Source organism: Leuresthes tenuis, unplaced genomic scaffold (genome assembly GCF_036924035.1).
Source record: "Leuresthes tenuis unplaced genomic scaffold, fLeuTen1.0.hap1 SCAF_6, whole genome shotgun sequence".
Lineage (NCBI taxonomy): Eukaryota > Metazoa > Chordata > Actinopteri > Atheriniformes > Atherinopsidae > Leuresthes > Leuresthes tenuis.
The window spans coordinates 10,662,142-10,679,615 of NW_027325360.1; the positions used below are offsets into that span (position 1 = coordinate 10,662,142).

The window sequence follows — 17,474 nt, forward strand, 5'->3', positions numbered from 1 at the left end:
CTTGACCCAGTATTCTGATATGGACTAAGTAACGTACAAAATGTTGGAGAGCCTTTTATAATTTAATAAATTAGAGCTGCATCAAAATAATAATCTCACCTCCTTTTGTAAATGTATTTACTGACACATTCATTCTACACATCCTACATTAATTTTGCAGCTTGAGTCTTCTTTCCTCTTCCTGGTATTCTGCTGCTATTAATCTGTCTATCACCTTTTCAACATAGAAGCAAATGCTGTCTGGATGTGTGTGCGTGAGTGCCCGTGTGTGCAATACACCCACTCCTATGATGGCGTTGAGTTCAGCCATGGTGACCTGCTTGGCCCTCTCCACTGCCTGCACCACCTGCTGTTGATGCTGAGACAGACAAATAAGAAATATCAGTGAGTGAGTTTCAGAAGCAGTGGCTGAGACGGGGAGACACCAATTTGTTAATATTTGGCAGAAATGATAACCACACTATTTCAGTAATACACACACAGGTTGTCTAAGCACCTCCCTATAGCAACATATTTTAAATCTCATGGTAGCCACAACCTAAAGCAAGGATCCCAAACAACCAGCCTATGGACTGGCATAAGGCGGTATACAAATGAAGGTTCCCCACAAATATGAGAGAGAACAACCCTGAAAGAGGTCAAAGCTCCACCAACATGCAAGTGTAAAGACCTTTATTGTCAATTACAGGGGAAACATACAAACTTAGGAAACTACTGTGTCTCTCGCTTGAGCAGTAGCATCTCCGCGAATAAATCAACCAAATCTGAAACTGCAAGCTAAGGTGTAGCCCATTAAACAGCATGAACCTCTCAATCTCAGTTAAGAAGACCAGTTTGAACTCACATCGTATCCCTCGATGCAATGCTATTTCTTCTGAAAGCAAGTAATTGTTTGCTGCTTGCATTAACATTTAAAACATCATATATGGGAACTTAAACTTGTAGCTCAAGCACATTACAAAGAATGCATCATAAGCAATCCAAGTTCCATATTCTATGCCTTTTTCATACCAAAATGAACATATGTATGTTGCTTTCTTAAACATGGGCAAACCAGTTATAAAAAAAAACTGACTGAATATCCTTTCACATCGCCAGTAGTTTGCCTTTCTTTTTCTTTTTGTGTTTTTTTCTCCCCTTTTTTGGTATTTCTACAATGGAGTAGGAAAACAGTGAAAACAGCAGGAAGCTTCATGGAGGTCAGCGACAGCGATTGTCAGTTTTTTCCCTACCGTCTGTCTCTTCAAACTTAATACATGCGGCGCGATGGTTGAGCTTAACTTGAACAGAGAAGGGAGAAATTTGTGCCTGAGATGACAAACAGTCACATAATTTACCTTGAACCAGATACCAGATTTTCTAGACAAAAAGCATTCAGCATATTATTAAAATCAAAGGTTTTGAGCAGATTCCTTTCAGCTGTCGTCAGAGATGAACCCTTGAGAGACCTCTGAGTCACCGCTACTGTTTGCACTTGATGTAGAACAGGAGCAGCTCGAGATCTGCTTTACTGATGGGTGCAATATATGTTGTTCCAATAACCTATGGGGGGGATCAATGTAAGAGAAAACCTTTCTATGTGCTAGAGTGTATGATACATCTTTTCTTTTCACCTTTTCTTCATTTTTTTTTAATTAACAAGGTCATGACACACTAACTATAATCACATCATTGATGTATTTTTGTGTTTTTGTATGTTTTACTTTCATTTTTGTTCACGTTTCAAAACGCTGCAGCTGCTAAAATCTTCATCCGTAAGATAAAGGGAGAAAGAGAAGATATAGAGAAAGACAGCTAACGGTGTAAAGTCATCGAAAGGGTACAGAGAGGAAGACAGATCCTGATAGAGAGAAATAGCAGCAAGTTTCATCCAGGAGCGCAAAACATCAAAGTAAACTAGAGATGAAAGAGTTTATCAGGTGTGGAAATGAACCTGACCATAGAGTTCAGCTACACCTCTGCTCACTGAGTCTAACCTGCCTGAACGTGACACACATACAAGGAAAGATCCAGCTCTATGATGACGACTTTCAAACAGCTTTCATGATATTCTTAGTGCTAGTTCTAATAACTAGACACTTTGAATGCGCAATACAAATCAATTAATAGATTACTATATTATCTCAGCCCATGTAGATGTTTTTGACTTTACTTTAAACTGGTACACTATTGGCATGCTTTGCCTTAATATAAAATCACATGTGGTATATGCAGCAGAGCACAAAGGGCTGCATGTGGTGGAACTTTGGTGACAATGAGAGATAGAGAGTTTGGTGCCATCAGTCTTAATTCTACTCATTCACACTGTAGATCATACTGCAGCAGTTTTTGCACGAAAGGTCATCAAAAAAAGGAAGGTCATGATGTGTTAACGAGCTCCTGCAATACAACGAAGGCGCTGTAAGGGGTCATTTTGTTGCAGCTTGTTATCATTTGTCAGCTACTGGATTTAATGTTGGCAAACAGGCTGCAGATTTACAGTAAATCCTCCAGTAGGTGTTTCCTTCAGATGGCTGCAAGGATTCAGTGAACAGAGCAAGCTTTTCCAACAACAACAAGCAGAACAACTAGCCTGACACTTCCTCACTCAATACAAATAAACCATCTGCCTGTTTGTTCCTCCCCCTCCACCTGTGTGTCCTTCATTGCCAAAAAACATACCTGTCTGACAATACAATGATATATATTACATAAAAATATTCAAAATTCCTTTTCGTCGTGCTGGTTGTAAAGTGGATGGATCATTCAATGCTTCAGTGCGAGGTTGGAGGGGAAAATATGACTGTTGTTATAAATATTTTCTAATAATACTTAAAAAATAATATTTTCAATTGATAGTAAGATTTGATCCATTGGATATTGGGTCAGTAGTTGCTAAATTTAAATAGACAAACTTAATAATGTCTGATTGAGACTTTAAAACTACATCTAAAGCTGCGCTTCCTCAAAAACAGAATTCATTGAGAGAATCTGTCAGGACGGTATCCCATCCACAACTTTTTTTTGGACCAGGCAGAGTACTGAAGGAGTAGCACAGAGTTACAAGGTATGAAGTTTTCCTGTGAAATTGGGCTACTTTGGAAGTGTTCTTTTTGTTTTGTCCTCTGATTGAGTAGACATATTTTGCATGCAAATGACATGCATGCCATCTATGAATAAAATATCATATTTTAAATTATTTGTTTATACTCAAAGTCTACCAAAATTATAACAAATGAGGATCCACACATGCTGCAGTACTCTCAACTGGAGGTCTCTGGCTCTGCATACTTTGATTTCTTTTGTGAAATTTGTTTTTGGGCTTTTCTGACCTGATTTTTGCCAGCAGGCAGCCCCGAAGCAGTGCACATCAGAATGGAACTGGATGTCTGATGTTCTAATTCAAAGTCTACATCATTTTAGTGGTTGATGCATGCGTGATCCATGAGTCTGTTTAAGATATATGGGAAACTGAGCCACATGTTTAAATCTCTGTCAAAGTCAGATGATGAGTCTTCATCTGAGTCTTTTGTATTAGTTAGTATTTTGTGGTTAGTTCAAAGCTTATATCTAACAGTGGCTGACACAGCATTAGTGAAGTGCTTTCAGAACTTTCACCATGCTAATAAAATTCAGCTTACATTTGAATTGTAGGACAATCTTTTATCACAGAAATGCACAAAATTAATGTGACTTTTTTTTTTTTCAAATTGCTAAAGAAAATCTATTAGAGGCTCAGTCATGATGGTCACAGATTTTCAGGTTGTGGTGAACACAAAGATTCCAATTGTTCAGCTGAGGTAGCATAAATACCTTCTTCTTGAAGCACTGAAGCTTTCCTAGACTTTGAGTGTGCAGCAGAGGCCCCTGTTGATTAGCTTTGAGTTTTGGCAAATGGTGAAGTATGTGCCTACATAAAGGTTTCATATTTTAATTCAACTCACTCTCCTTGTTGAAAAAATATTTAAACCATCATTCAGACCCCAAAGGCCAAACCTGATTTTGTATTGTTTTTTAGTTTAAAAAAAAACGTACTTCATCAGCAAATGCCATTTCAAATATCCTTTTCTTACAGTGTGTGCGGGACAATTGTCTCGTCTTGCAGTTCTTTTCTCCACAAGACTGACAATCTCAGTTCCATTTATATAGGATGACTATAGGCTGTAACAAAACCCTGTGAGCCATTATTTTTATTTTTATTTTTTATACGTTCTATTTGTTACTGGCTCCTATACTGTTTACAAATGAGTCATCATTTAAAAATAAAACTGTGACACGAATCATCAGATGAAATGTGTGAGTGTGTTGGAAGCAATAATGTGATTTCTGGGACAGATAAATCTGATGAGACCTGGGACTGGATCTTTAGTTAGATGCCAGTCCAGTAAACACATTTCTACACTGATATCAGAACACAACTTTATTCCTTGATTCCTTCGCTTGCTGAGAGAATTATTGTACAAAAATCAAGTAAGGCAAACAAGTTGTTATTAACATAAAAAAAATTCTGGTCAAAGGATGAGCACAAGGTTCAAAATCTGTAATCTAGATTCTGTCCTGTTGTCCTGCTATTTTTGTCTTACTTGTGATTGCAGATAACTTGAACAAATCAAAACTCATCGTATTAGGGACAACAATGTTACTGTCAAAGAAATTTTAATGTAGGTGAAGGAACAATATCAGAAGATGGCAGAAATGAAAATATAAAACCCAGGCCTCGTGAGCGTGTGCAGACACAGTCGATGTGATTTGCTGCACAATAATATTATGAATGTGTTGCATTTCTTATGCACACACAGTAAACAAAGCTGTGCATCAACACAAAGCAGCTTCCTCTCCCTGCCTCCCCTCTCTGCGGGCCCCAGGGCTGTGTAGCAGCACCACAATCTAATGCCATTATTCCTAATCCATCCTAAACCCTCCTAATCCATGGCTAATCTGGAGGAGAGCTTTTGGAGTCCACACTTACTTGTTCATGCTGTTCCCACCCCTCAACGCACACACACTGTTAACTCCTCAGAGGGAGGATTTATCACCTAAACACACACACACACACCTCAAGATTCCATAATAAACAGGCTGTGTAAAACACACTTCACACCCACCACACTGGTGCACACAAATAAAATATATTTCACTACAAAAAGTATTTTCTCACACACACACTCAGCCGCTGGCTCCTGCATATGTTAGTGGGAGACATTTGATAAGTTCAGAGCATATCTGCCTATCCTGAGCAGGGAGGATTAGCCCAGGATAATCTGTGTGTGTATGCGTGTGCATGCATGTGTGCCCATGCTTTCCTCTTTTGCTTAAGACTCCACCACACACTTCTTCTCTGTATTCTGTCTTTATTCCTCCCTCCTTTTCTCACTCTCACCCACCTCCTTCTTAACTCACAGTGACAGGCATTTTTGAGTCTTACCTCTTGAGAGAGGAAGGGGATGACTTGGGCGCAGATTGCGTTCAGCCGTTTGACGATCTCCGCCTGCAAGACAAAGGGGTGGGCGCAGAGAACACAATCACCTTCTAATTCGCAAGCAGACAAGAAGGCGTCATCATCCTCTTCAAATACCCTATACTCCTCAAATCAGCTCAGTTTTATATCAAAGTAATAGTCTATGTTATTTCTTGTAAAGATACATGTGGGGATCTTACAAAAACTCTGGGCCCTTTTGGTCAACATTTCTGTTACAGTGAGAAGAAGATGAAAAGATATCAAAAAGGCTTTAACATCATAAACCTAGACTATGGCATTAGATTTTTTTTCTCATGAACAATTTATTAGTAAAAAATGGAAAGGGTCACCAACAAAAAGACAGACTCCTTCACTGACTTCTTCACAGACATCATTAGTAAAAGTTAGGTGATGCACATCTCAAAGCTTTAGAAATACTCAGACTTCTCTATGTAGCTTTTTAGCACTTGAAAAATTAAAATAATGATTTCAGCCAAGCAGAAAAAGACTGTACGAAGACAGCGACAAGTTGGCATGTACTTATTTCTTTGGTTAGTAATATAGTAGAATCAGCAGAAAGAAATCTGGACACTAAATTGAGGTCTGGAAGAAAGATTTTTTTTTCTGTGAGAACTGCTTACTAGAGAGGCAAATCAAAGCCAAGTCTATGTCAGGAGATTGCAGATGAACATCTAAACATACCAGATACGATGACTGTGCTGAAGCTTCTGACAAAGCCTTCACAGACCTCAATGTTGACATCAGTTAAATTCTGTGGATAGACCTCAAAGGAGTAGCGCATGCAAGACAGCCCAGGTATGTAACAGAACCAGAGGCTTTCTGCAGGATGAATAGTGAAGTCAAACTGAAGACTCAAAAACTCTCAGCTGCTACTAAGAGTGATTATTGGCTGTCATACTTGTCAAAGTGGTTATGGTTCACCAAACTTCTATTACAATAAGGTCTCTTTCCCTATATTTATCATTTTTTAACCTGCAAAATATGAAAATTAAATTATCTTATCTCTTTATACTTTTTGGTAATCAGATCATCCCTTGTTTGCTAACAGCAATAGAACCTTTTTGATGTGTGTGAAAAAAGGTCTTCTGATTTATATTGTGGAATTTATTTATTCTTTTATTCTAAATTTGAGGAATGTTGGTCAATGGATTGTGATGAAAAAGAGAAGAACACTTTGATAACTTCAGAAGCAATAGTCATGAAAAGGGCAAAACCATCACACGCAGAAAAGTGCACAGAAAAAACAAACTCAAGTGGCACCCATTCTGGTTGGTTTAAGCATGATCTTTGGAAGGAGCAGCGCACAGAAAACACAACCATGTACGATTTCCACCAATGTCACCCAAAAAAATATATCTGCAAATATATAAAACTGTTCAGGAAGATAATCGACATGCACAAGACATACTGTATGTACTGCACATACAAAAACACATAAACAAACATAAGCAACAAATTAGTCGATCAAGTTTTCATCTGATCTATTTCTAAGAGCTACGGTAGCATTCCTCATGAGCAACACTCCTCTGTTACTTCACTCTGGTATTGGCCTTGCAATTCAGCTTTTTGGTTGTTTGCAATCAAGATGTTCTGGAATTCTCTTGCTGCAAACATTAAATGCCGATTCTTATCAAGTGTTTCTTTTGAAAATATGCATCAAGACTCACCACACTCCCTGTTTGTCAGCCTGCACCACAAACAAAGAAAAATCTGGTTCCTTCCCCAGAAAGATCTTGCAAACAATTCAGTGTGAACTGAGGTACTAAGGGACTTCACTAAGTTATACTTTTGTAACACTTGCAGCTTTTAAAAAAAGATCGGAATCAATGCCACATAACTGAATGTTCCATTTTACTGCCTTTGTCCTCATTGTAAAACGTAGCATCAATATGCACAACATAGCTCGACCCCTGATTGCTTTGAATAAAGATTTGTGTGTGTACTGTATCTGAGTCATTGCCCTAAAGCAGAAATGTGCTCTGGTAAGCTTATTTATCTCAAGCAACTTTAAAGCTGTGGTCAGTCTGGTCAAGTTGGTGGAAATTTATCAAGCTCTGCTCAGCTCCCCCAGAAGCAAAAGAAATTTATTGTGAACTTTTCATTCAGTAGTACCAACAGTCAACAGGCAGTCATCTGCTTCAGCTGACTGGCTGTTCATAAGACAAGATGTACGCATTATCACAAAATGAAAAATGAAATGAAACCAAACAGCCAATGAAGAAAGACACTGTAATTCAGTATAATTCTTTACACATCAACACAAAAATTTGTAGTTCTTCTCATGTAGGGACATTTAATGTTAGCGAGTCCATCCTCATTTAAAATTAGCAGCACTGACCATGCCGCAGACTGCAAACAGGCAAGATTTAAACTAAAGTCATGTGTAAATAATGCAAAAAGAACAGGAATTTCAGATAAATTCATTTGGGAAATTGCCTGAAAACTGCAGAAGTTCAGCTGCTTTTTTATGTCGTATTTGCAACAGTCTGCATGCTTAGAAAGGACAAAATGAAGTTATCGACCATGATTAAAATCCTTCACTCATCCCATCCATCAGCCCCATTTTCTTGTTAAAGTTATGAATATTCACAAATAAATCTCACTGAATCTTAAAATTCCCAGCACAGTCTAAGCTATTTAAAATATTTTTAGTCCTCCATATATCAATAAAAATAAACTGCAAAAATGCAAAACTATATATTTCAAGATACACTTTCTGTATGTTATGGTCTTATGTAAGATGTCCGATATGTTGGTATCTGATTTCTTTTTTTTTTTGACTGAAAAACAAAAGTTTTAAACATCAAAACAAGCTTTAAGAAATCCAGTATCAGTCAAAGGATACTGTATACTTTAACATCAGTATCTCTGAAGGTTTATTCCATCGCTGCCATCTCTGAACTTCAACCAACAAGCAGCACAATGGAGGATTTGTCAATACACACTCAGGACCTTGTCTTCCTGAGAAAGAACAGAGGTAAGTCCACCTGAGCTGACAAGTGAAGAAAAACATGTCAACTTAACCATTGATAATGTAAGCCATTACAAGGCATTGTGAATAAAACAAATCCTCCAAGTCCAACGGAAACACAGAAGAAGCCACTTCTCTAACCTTGTCTCATGTATATAACCTTGGAAGAGGTGAAGTTTGGTATCAGTGTTAACAGACGCCCCCTGAGGCAATGACAGCAAACCCACAGCACACACTTAAATAAATCCTTCAGCTTACTGCAGCAGAAACATACACATCAACACAACAGTGAGCACACACACATACACAGGCATAGCCAATACTCGATCCACAGCCTTCTCTGTATTCATCAGATGTTTTTACTGAACCAAAGGCTTGGTTTTTAAAGATTAAACAGCGCTCACTCTCTCCAGATCAGGTGTCTTTTTTTTCTTCTTATACAGGAAATTGCCTGGACCACTGTCCCAAAGGGAAGGCGAGCAGTGCAACTCAAATACAAGCATAAACAAAGACAAAAGACACAAACATGCACAGAAACGCATACTAATAGGCACCTGGGGATGAACTTTGTCTTCTTTATTTATAACAATAAGTGTGTGAAGCTCCATTTGGACAGTATTTATTCTAGAGATTAACACCTTAGCGTTAATATATGCAGAGGGTACATTTATATGGGAATTGGGAAATTCAAACTAATTGGGACATCAAATATTTGGTAACTCAGTATGTAAATGGATGCCCAGAAAGCACTAATCCACTTAGGGCTGCAGCTATTCTTTTCTTGGTTAATCAAACACTGTTTGTATGCTTCAGACAACTTATCGAGCTGCCATCTTTCCTGCTGCTCCTGAATCACAGTACTGAATAATGACCAGAAGTGACTTAAAGTAAAGATTTGATCATTGCAATTTACCATAATTAGTCATTGTTATCAGAGATGACAAATAGACAAATAGAGCGGAGTTCTCTCAAAGTATTGCTCATACTATAAATCAGAAATACATATGCACAGATGGACAGAAATCCCCAAAAATTGAAGACCTTCAGTCAGTGTTTGGGAAGCAACATGTCCTCCAATTCATATGATCATATAGGTTGTTTGTTTATACCCTTAAATACAAGACATATATGGTTTTTGGTACTTAGTTGGTTGACATTTCCTTGGTTACATAAACACAACTCATTATGGCGAAACTTCCTGGTTTGATTTAGCCAATAACTTAATGATTAAGACTAGAAAATGTTTGTGATCAGAGCTAAAAACATTGCTTTTACAATTGACTATTACCCTCATGGATACTATTTTACGATTCATATTCAGTCGCTCTCACAATCACCCGAGGTCAGTCTGTATGACCAAAGACCCTATTGGGACATATCTGGTATTAGGACAGTCTCCATGAATGCATTAAAGATGCAATTTTCACAATTACATTGTCCCAAAGTACGAGTGATTATAAAAACGGTTGACCTATTAAGTGGCAAATTAATTCAGTTTAACTGTGTAAAGGAGAAGTACAGAACACCTGAAAAGTCTGAAAAAACAGGCAGAAAATAGTTTATCAATGAATTTACACTGAATTTAAATAAAATGCTTATCTAAAAAGACCACCTTAAACCTAATCTTAAGTGCAGATAATGCAATACAGTTATATTCATAAAAATGAAGGTTATTGTTATATATTAAGACAAGTTCTTTGCAAGTAGTTAATGTTGCAGATCAGAGATCCAGGCCTGAAAGTGGACAGAAGTTGCCAAAAAAGCACCATTTTCTGACAGTTAATAGAAGATGTTACAGAAAAGATTTGTAGCTTGGAGAGACTTCAGCTCAACAATTTTGCTCGAGCAGGCTTGTTTGTGCTCAGAATTTGAAGACTGAAAACCAGTTGAAAAGAAAAAAATGCAATTCAAGTCAAGTCTTATTCACTCCTCAGGCAGACATAATATACTCAAACTGACTGGCTGACTCGTAGATGATCTTTAACTTACCTGCCAATAAAGCAAAACTGCAGCCACACACACACACACACACATATACACCCACAAAGACAACCTAAACACTGACATTTTCATTTTTTATTTAATCTTTATACAAGCAAGATGTGCTCAGCACACATGCCCTTTTTCAGCTTGGCTCTTTTTCACAAGCTTTTCCATACCTATTAGCCTCTGAGACACTACACTGAGCCTGCTTATTGGGGTTTAAGTGCCTTGCTCAAGGGATTCTTAGTGTTCAGTGTTGACCGTGCTCAATATTTATACAGCAGGAAAATCATCCAGCTCAGAGCTAACCTCAAACCTGGCTGCAGCTTAAGAAGTGAGTGAGTGAAAGAACTGCTTCATCTGGTCTGGCATTTAAAATGTTTAAGTAGACAGTAAGTGGATGCTGCACAGCAACTGAGATGGAGATTTGGCTATTAGGAAAGAGACTTCCAAATCTGACCAAAAACACACTGCCAACCAACAACGATCCTGGTAGATATTGGTAATGAATATGAAGTGACTGTGAGCCTTTTACTTTTTTATTTACCTGTCACTTAGAGATCCTGAGTGCAGGATATAATGACATTTGGTGACACAAATTACAGTGGGATCAAAGGCCCGCTCTGGACCTGGTATAAGGTTTCTGCCTTCTGGGGTACTCTAGTCAGGGGTAAGGAGGATGATACATCACATATTTTAATACATTAGTATCAAACTGTATTTATGCCAAACTGTTGTCCTAAATGTTAAACGCTGTAACTTTAAGTGGAATGAGTGACCTGAAGTATAACGTTCAACAAAAGTCTCACAAACCATCAAATATATTCAAAATTTTTTACAGGTGAATCTTGAAATCATTCTGCAAACTCTTGACTTTTTTTACAATGGAACTCAAGCTAAATTGATTTCCAGCATTTCGTTTTGCAGACTTCATGAACCAAATAATTACTCATGAAATCGGAAAAATGCTCATCTGACAAATCAGTAAAGGTGACACTGATAATAATCAAACTTATGCTGAAGGAAATGAGCGATACAGTGTTATGCCATTAAAATATCTCTCTGTTATATTAACCTAAGCATCCAGGTGATTTATTCTGAAGAGCTGACCCTGATATGTTGGCATCAAAATAGAAACAAAAGCACTGGAGCAGAAAAGGAAACGGGGGTGCTTTTCCATGCAACACAACCAATTTCAGCTGACATTTTACATCAGTGGCAAACCATCCTGACTGTAGGCCAGAGTGCAGGGATGTCAGCGAGTTTGGCCAACACGCCTCTTTGCACTACAGAGAGCAAAGCAAAAAAAAGCAGTGCTCCTTTTTCCCCTCAGAAAGTGTACTGCAGTTTTTTCAGATGTGGAAAATTAGTTTCAGCAATGAAAAAGACTTGCTACGACCTCGTCCTGTTATCGGCTTGACAGTGAATAAATAATAAGAAACGACTGAGCAGAGAGTCCTCTAAGGTTAGGATTCGACCAGGTTGATCCACAGAGTATATTGCCAGTTTAGAGGACTCTGTGGTCACATAAAGCTGCAACAACCTCTGAGGTGAGATCACTGGCACTGAATTTATCTCTGACCCTATTTGTGAGTCCCTGGAGAATTTTTTCTTCAGTGAGAAAGCGACAAATCAGTGCAAAGAAGTTGTATGACATCAAGTTTTAGGGTCAACAAATGGTGTGATGTGCCTGATTAACTGATTGAACAAACAAAACAACGGTTTTGTAGAAAGTGCCATTGAATATACTTTCATTATTTACCAGAGAAAACCCAATTTTTGTCTTGGATTGCTGGATTATGGTATAAAGTGGCAAGCCACTGTAGCACAAAAAACAAGCCAGCAATTTATGACAAAAGATGTTGACAGTGGGATGAAAAAAAATAAAAGAGCCGACTCAAATAGTGCCACTTTAACTCCTAACAACAAGGAAATTAGATCAGGCAAGAGCTCTGGAGTCAGATTGGGTCAAATAGAAGATCAAATGTCCATCTCCCCTGTGGAGCTTTGTAAGCAGCGTATCAGCACCACTTTTCACCACCAGCTAATACACCTAATGGACCTCACCATAGAAAGGCTATATTCCCTTGTGACTATGTGAGTGAGTGTGTGAAAGACACTGCTAGAATGGGAGGGTGGAACAGAGAGGAAATACAAAAGGTGCTCTGTAGACACGCTATAAACAACTCACGCTGCAAAATAAAATGCTCGGTTTAAAGATTCCCATTGTTGTCAATTCGATGCAGCTCTTGTTGGAGTTTACAATGGTATCACACACTGTGGGAGATTCTTAGGATGATCAATCCAGAAGAAGTAGTCAAGGAACAATTCCCCACCTGACGGCATGTCATGTGGAAGCAAATTTAAACATTGTAGTCCAGTTTACAGCTGAAACAAGTCGTTATGAAAAAGTGTTTTTGGAAATCTGTTGATCAGTAACTGTCCATTCTTAAACTAGAACTGAGGGTAAAATTAAACCCTTCGCAGTCCCATGAAGTAAAAAGTAAACATCTAACATTAGCAAATAATCTCTGCCAAATGCTAGTAGGTAAGGCATCGGAGCAGATTTCTGCTGGGCAGAAAACATTTTATGAAAACAGCAAAATGTGAAAAAAAAAGTTGATTATCTTGCTCAGGAGGGCGGATAGGAACATCTCAACAGTTCTGATGAGGCAAAAAATGTACCAGACTGATCATGAGAACCATCAGCTGTGTCCACTTCTAGAGGATAAACATAACCCAAACTTGCTGACATGTTTCCAGTTAGCAACTACTATGCTGTAGATTACACCAAGTGTAACAGCCTTCACTAGCACCTGTTGACAGCTCTACACAGCTTACTTTATTCACTCCAAACCAAGTCATCGAAATGAAGCACATTTACTGAGTCAACTAGTTGGAAACGCAGACACATTTACAATATGTATGTGCATTCATTTCAAAATCGTAAACCAGATTATCATTTAAAATCATGTAATTAAAAGGGTCCAGTGTGCTCTCAATATAAAATTCTAAATATCAAAATAACAAAGAAAACACCACATGACCAAGGTCCTCACAATGAAGCAAATGGCCCCCTATCTGCAGCAGTGAAATTACCTGAAATTACCTGTCAGACTTTATTGAAGTCTCTGCCAGTCTTCAGTATCTAAACATCTTATTACTTCCTTCTTTCACCACTTTGTCCTCATACCCCCTTCCCTTTTTCTCCACATCCTGCGCTTGCTTTATTCTTCTTTCAGCCTAGCTAATTTGCAATTGATTAGCTGTCCTCTCTCACTCCCGTACTCTGCCCCCCACACCACCCCATACTCTCCACCCTCTTTATCCCTCTTCCCCACCTCCTAGCCCGTCCTCTCCTCCATCTACGAGTCAATTTCTCTTTAACGAGCGTCAGTACATTTCTCTCCCCGGGCACCAGAGCTCTTCTGTGTAAATAAAACAGAGAGCAGAGCCAAAAATCAATGGGCCTATTACCCTTAGAAAATGCTAAACAAGCAATATTAGTGGCTCACTTGGTAGTGAAGGCTGACTGCTTTAAAACTCCCCCTCAAGAAACATCACCACCAACCCTCTCGTAGATCCACTTATCCGCCCAATGAGCCACACACTTTGCATTTCTATACTGAATGCAACAATGGAAAACACACATTAACTCCGGTGTAAGTGTCAAAATGATCTGCCTCCAAAACTCTCTCATATAAAAACAGACAAAACACAGCACACAGAGACTGCTGGCAGAAATTAGGGAGTCACTTTCCTAACAGAAATCATTCGCCACCATACAGAGCTACAGGTCACATTTTACAGCTTCTCATTTTGTCTGTTTTACCCGTACGAGCACAACACAAACCTGCACGCACACACAAACAGCAGCAGGCAGCCAGGATTTATAGTAGACACCTCGTATTTCATCAGACAGCTCTGATTAGTGTGCCGGTAAAAAGCTGCATGTGTGTGCAACATGCGTACATAAAAACACACACATTCAGACGGAAGCAAACACAAAAGGCAATATGTACACACACACAAATGTGAGCAAACTAATACTGTGCACAGATTCACAAATAGTGCATACAAAACTAAATAAACAACTACAATGTGCCTACAGACAAATACACATGAAAACACACAGAGTAAACATGTGCAGTATGTACGGGAGGTTAGACACACACACACACACACACAGCAAAGCAAACACACTGTACAGCGACAGCAAAACCTGTACTCACTGCAAGACAAAGGCCATGCATTTATTAATTCCTTTCATAGTGACACACACACGCCACACACATCATTTCTGTGGAAATGAATGTGTAGCTGGTTAGCCGTGGTCCATTTATCGTGGCAACTGATGTGTGGTTAACGCAGATATTTATGCTAATGCCCCTCCATGTTTTAAAAAAGGCAGCAGTAATGTAAAGGCTTGTTAAAGGCCAAATCCACGTCGGCTCCAAATCGTTTTTCAGCCCATTTTCTTGTTCAGTTAAACTGATGAAATTATTATTCGCATGCAAAATGACTATTCAACCTTGCAAGGCAACCAACCGTACTATACCAGGACAGATAAGGAGAGACTTCAAATTCTTGAGTGTTTTTTTTTATTACCCCATAAAATATAACAGATTTCCTTCATTAAATAATCCAGAAAGTTTCTGTTGCTCTGAAGTTAATTTTTCTTTTTTAAATTACCATTTTTTCTAATGGGGAAAAGCTCTCAACCTGTAACCCACTACTTGGTCTGGGAGTGTACTTCCAATTTTTTCTAAAGTACAAGTTTATATATGACAAGTTTAAAGTAACATGGAGCAAACAGAGCGATGTATCAGATGTGTTAAGGAGGTGTTGGAGGATTTTGGAAATATCTTTATAAAATCTGTAAATAACAATATACTGCATGATTATTTGAATGCAGGGCTTCTATGGCTTAGTTGGAAGAGCAGATTGTTCTCTAATCACAGCACCACCACACACTGAGGTGTCTTTGGCCGAGACGTAGAACCCTAAGTTGCTCCAGATGGCAGACAAGTCTTGCATGGCAGCTCCGCTCGCTCCACCATCAGTGTGTAGTATGTATGAGCAGCGTAGCTTTTTGTGGAACACCTGGGTTTAAAAGGTGCAATATAAGTGCAGTGCAGGCCATTACTGATGCTAACGCTAGAATATCAAGGGCAGGGAATATGAATATGAAACAGCAAAGGAGGTAAGAGCATAGAATTGTTAAAATCATGTAGTTATGCAAAGGGAAGCTAAACTTACAACAGCAGGCTGTATTAAAATGTGAGGTTGAGAGTGACTTCAATTTCAAGACTGTCATGAAGTGACAGCATTTTGTCTTCTATTGAGCCCTCCAGGAATGGTGTTAATAACAGTGACAAATCAATGAGATTTCAGAATCCAACAGCATCTACAAACCTAAAATAAAAACTTACGTTGAGCTTGTTGATTTTGTTTCACACTTCTCTGTGTGGTTGGAATCAGAATTTTCAGAATCAGAACATTTTCGTAAAGAGGCTTCTTACCTGCTTGTGCATCTCGATGTTCAGCCCGTATGACATTTCATAGTACTGAAAAGATAAAAAAAAAAAGGATCAAAAACAGGGTTGCCCATGGTTTTTGATCTTCATCTCCTCTGTTCCTCTTTCTGCACATCACAAATCTGTTAATGACTGCATGTGTAGTCAGTGAGACTCACCATAACATAGTGTCTCTGCATCTCAGTTTTCTCGCTGGCCAGTTTCTCGCATTCCAATTTCAGACTAGGAGGCAGGAAATAAAAGGCAATGTTAGAGTATGTCCGTGCCACACTCATGCCACATGCAAACAAACAATGTACATTAAAAAATTACCAGAAATGGTGTCTGACTTCGAGTGTGTTATATCTGACAGAGAGTCAACATGTTTTGTTGAAACTATGACATTAAGGAGTCTTTCTGGGATTCCTGCTCGAAAATGACATGCTCAAAATGAATTGAGTATTTCTCTGCAATTACCAACTCTGTGTAAACCATATAAAGCTAACACTTGTGAGACTTCATCAGAGGCACTGGTGCCAGGGGCTCTGGGGTTGAACAGATCAAATTTGCATGTTGACATCTAAATGCAGCAAAAAAAGAGAAAAGAGAAAATAAGCTGTTTGGATGACAGCTTCCTCCTGCACACACAGGCACTTACTCAGCAGGTGCAGTGCTGTAATTAATGGATCAATGGAGCAACACACAAACCTCATCATATACTCTTACAGAGTGAGTGGAGGCTCAAACTGCACCGTCAACAAAAAAAGCAGCCATATCATGAGAATCCATTTTACACAAAAGCTTAACTCTTTAAAATGTTGTGGGTTACAGGAAATCTTCAGTCCATGACCACAAAGAGTTTTTGAGAATCTTCTAATGAGAAAATCATCAGGTGTGTAATGTGTCAAACTTTTTTTCATGTTTAGATCCATTTCAAAATGTGACTAAAATGTATATCTTACGAGCAGCAGAACATTTTGGCACTATGGATGAGAATTTTGCATCTCCAGTGTCTCAGCTTTTCTGTAAATAATAGCTTGACAATAAATGAAAAAAAAACTAATTCAGAAATTGATTAAAGACTGAAATAAAGCATATCTGAAGACAATAAATTGTGGTGTATTCTCATAATGTATACTCGATCCACCCTTTTTTCCCCTCTTCCTTCCTGTTAGGATTTCACTGGTATGAAAGCGTTTGATGTGGGTGGCTGCAGCATTAAGCATGCAGCTCATTATCCTCAGTTCAGACTGTTCAGCCCCAGGATTGACCAGAAAACTGGACCACTGGTTCATCTCACCATGTGATTGGGTAATAATTACAAGGTGGCCAGAAGTGGGCGATTATTATGCATTGGTATCGTGCTTACGATTCTGCCCTGTAGCAACGTATTTCACACTTCATCATGTCGGGTAAAACAGTATTTCACACCACTTGCACTTGAAGAGAGACATGAATACCAAGGTCGATGGGGTTTACCTGTGTTTAGCTGGTGATAGATGGACCCCAGACAAACAAGGGCCACAGTGCTAGTGTGTAAGGAGAA

General features: G+C 38.6%; 2 protein-coding genes across 4 annotated transcripts in view; both read right to left on the reverse strand.

Moving 5' to 3' along the window:
• tars1 (threonyl-tRNA synthetase 1) overlaps positions 1-7,405 on the reverse strand; it is a 133,480-nt gene extending 126,075 nt beyond the window's left edge. The window contains exon 1 of the mRNA XM_072387517.1: positions 7,388-7,405. The gene's annotated coding sequence lies outside the window, so the exon portion shown is untranslated. The remainder of the gene's footprint in view (positions 1-7,387) is intronic.
• The window catches only part of LOC140309595 (transducin-like enhancer protein 4), a 35,579-nt gene that overhangs the window by 16,607 nt on the left and 1,498 nt on the right, over positions 1-17,474 (reverse strand). For all 3 annotated transcript variants that reach the window (XM_072387516.1, XM_072387515.1, XM_072387514.1), the window contains exons 3-6: positions 16,108-16,171; positions 15,935-15,979; positions 5,405-5,467; positions 284-358 (exon numbers count right to left, since the gene is read on the reverse strand). In XM_072387516.1, coding sequence (XP_072243617.1) covers positions 284-358; positions 5,405-5,467; positions 15,935-15,979; positions 16,108-16,171 — 247 coding nt within the window. The remainder of the gene's footprint in view (positions 1-283; positions 359-5,404; positions 5,468-15,934; positions 15,980-16,107; positions 16,172-17,474) is intronic.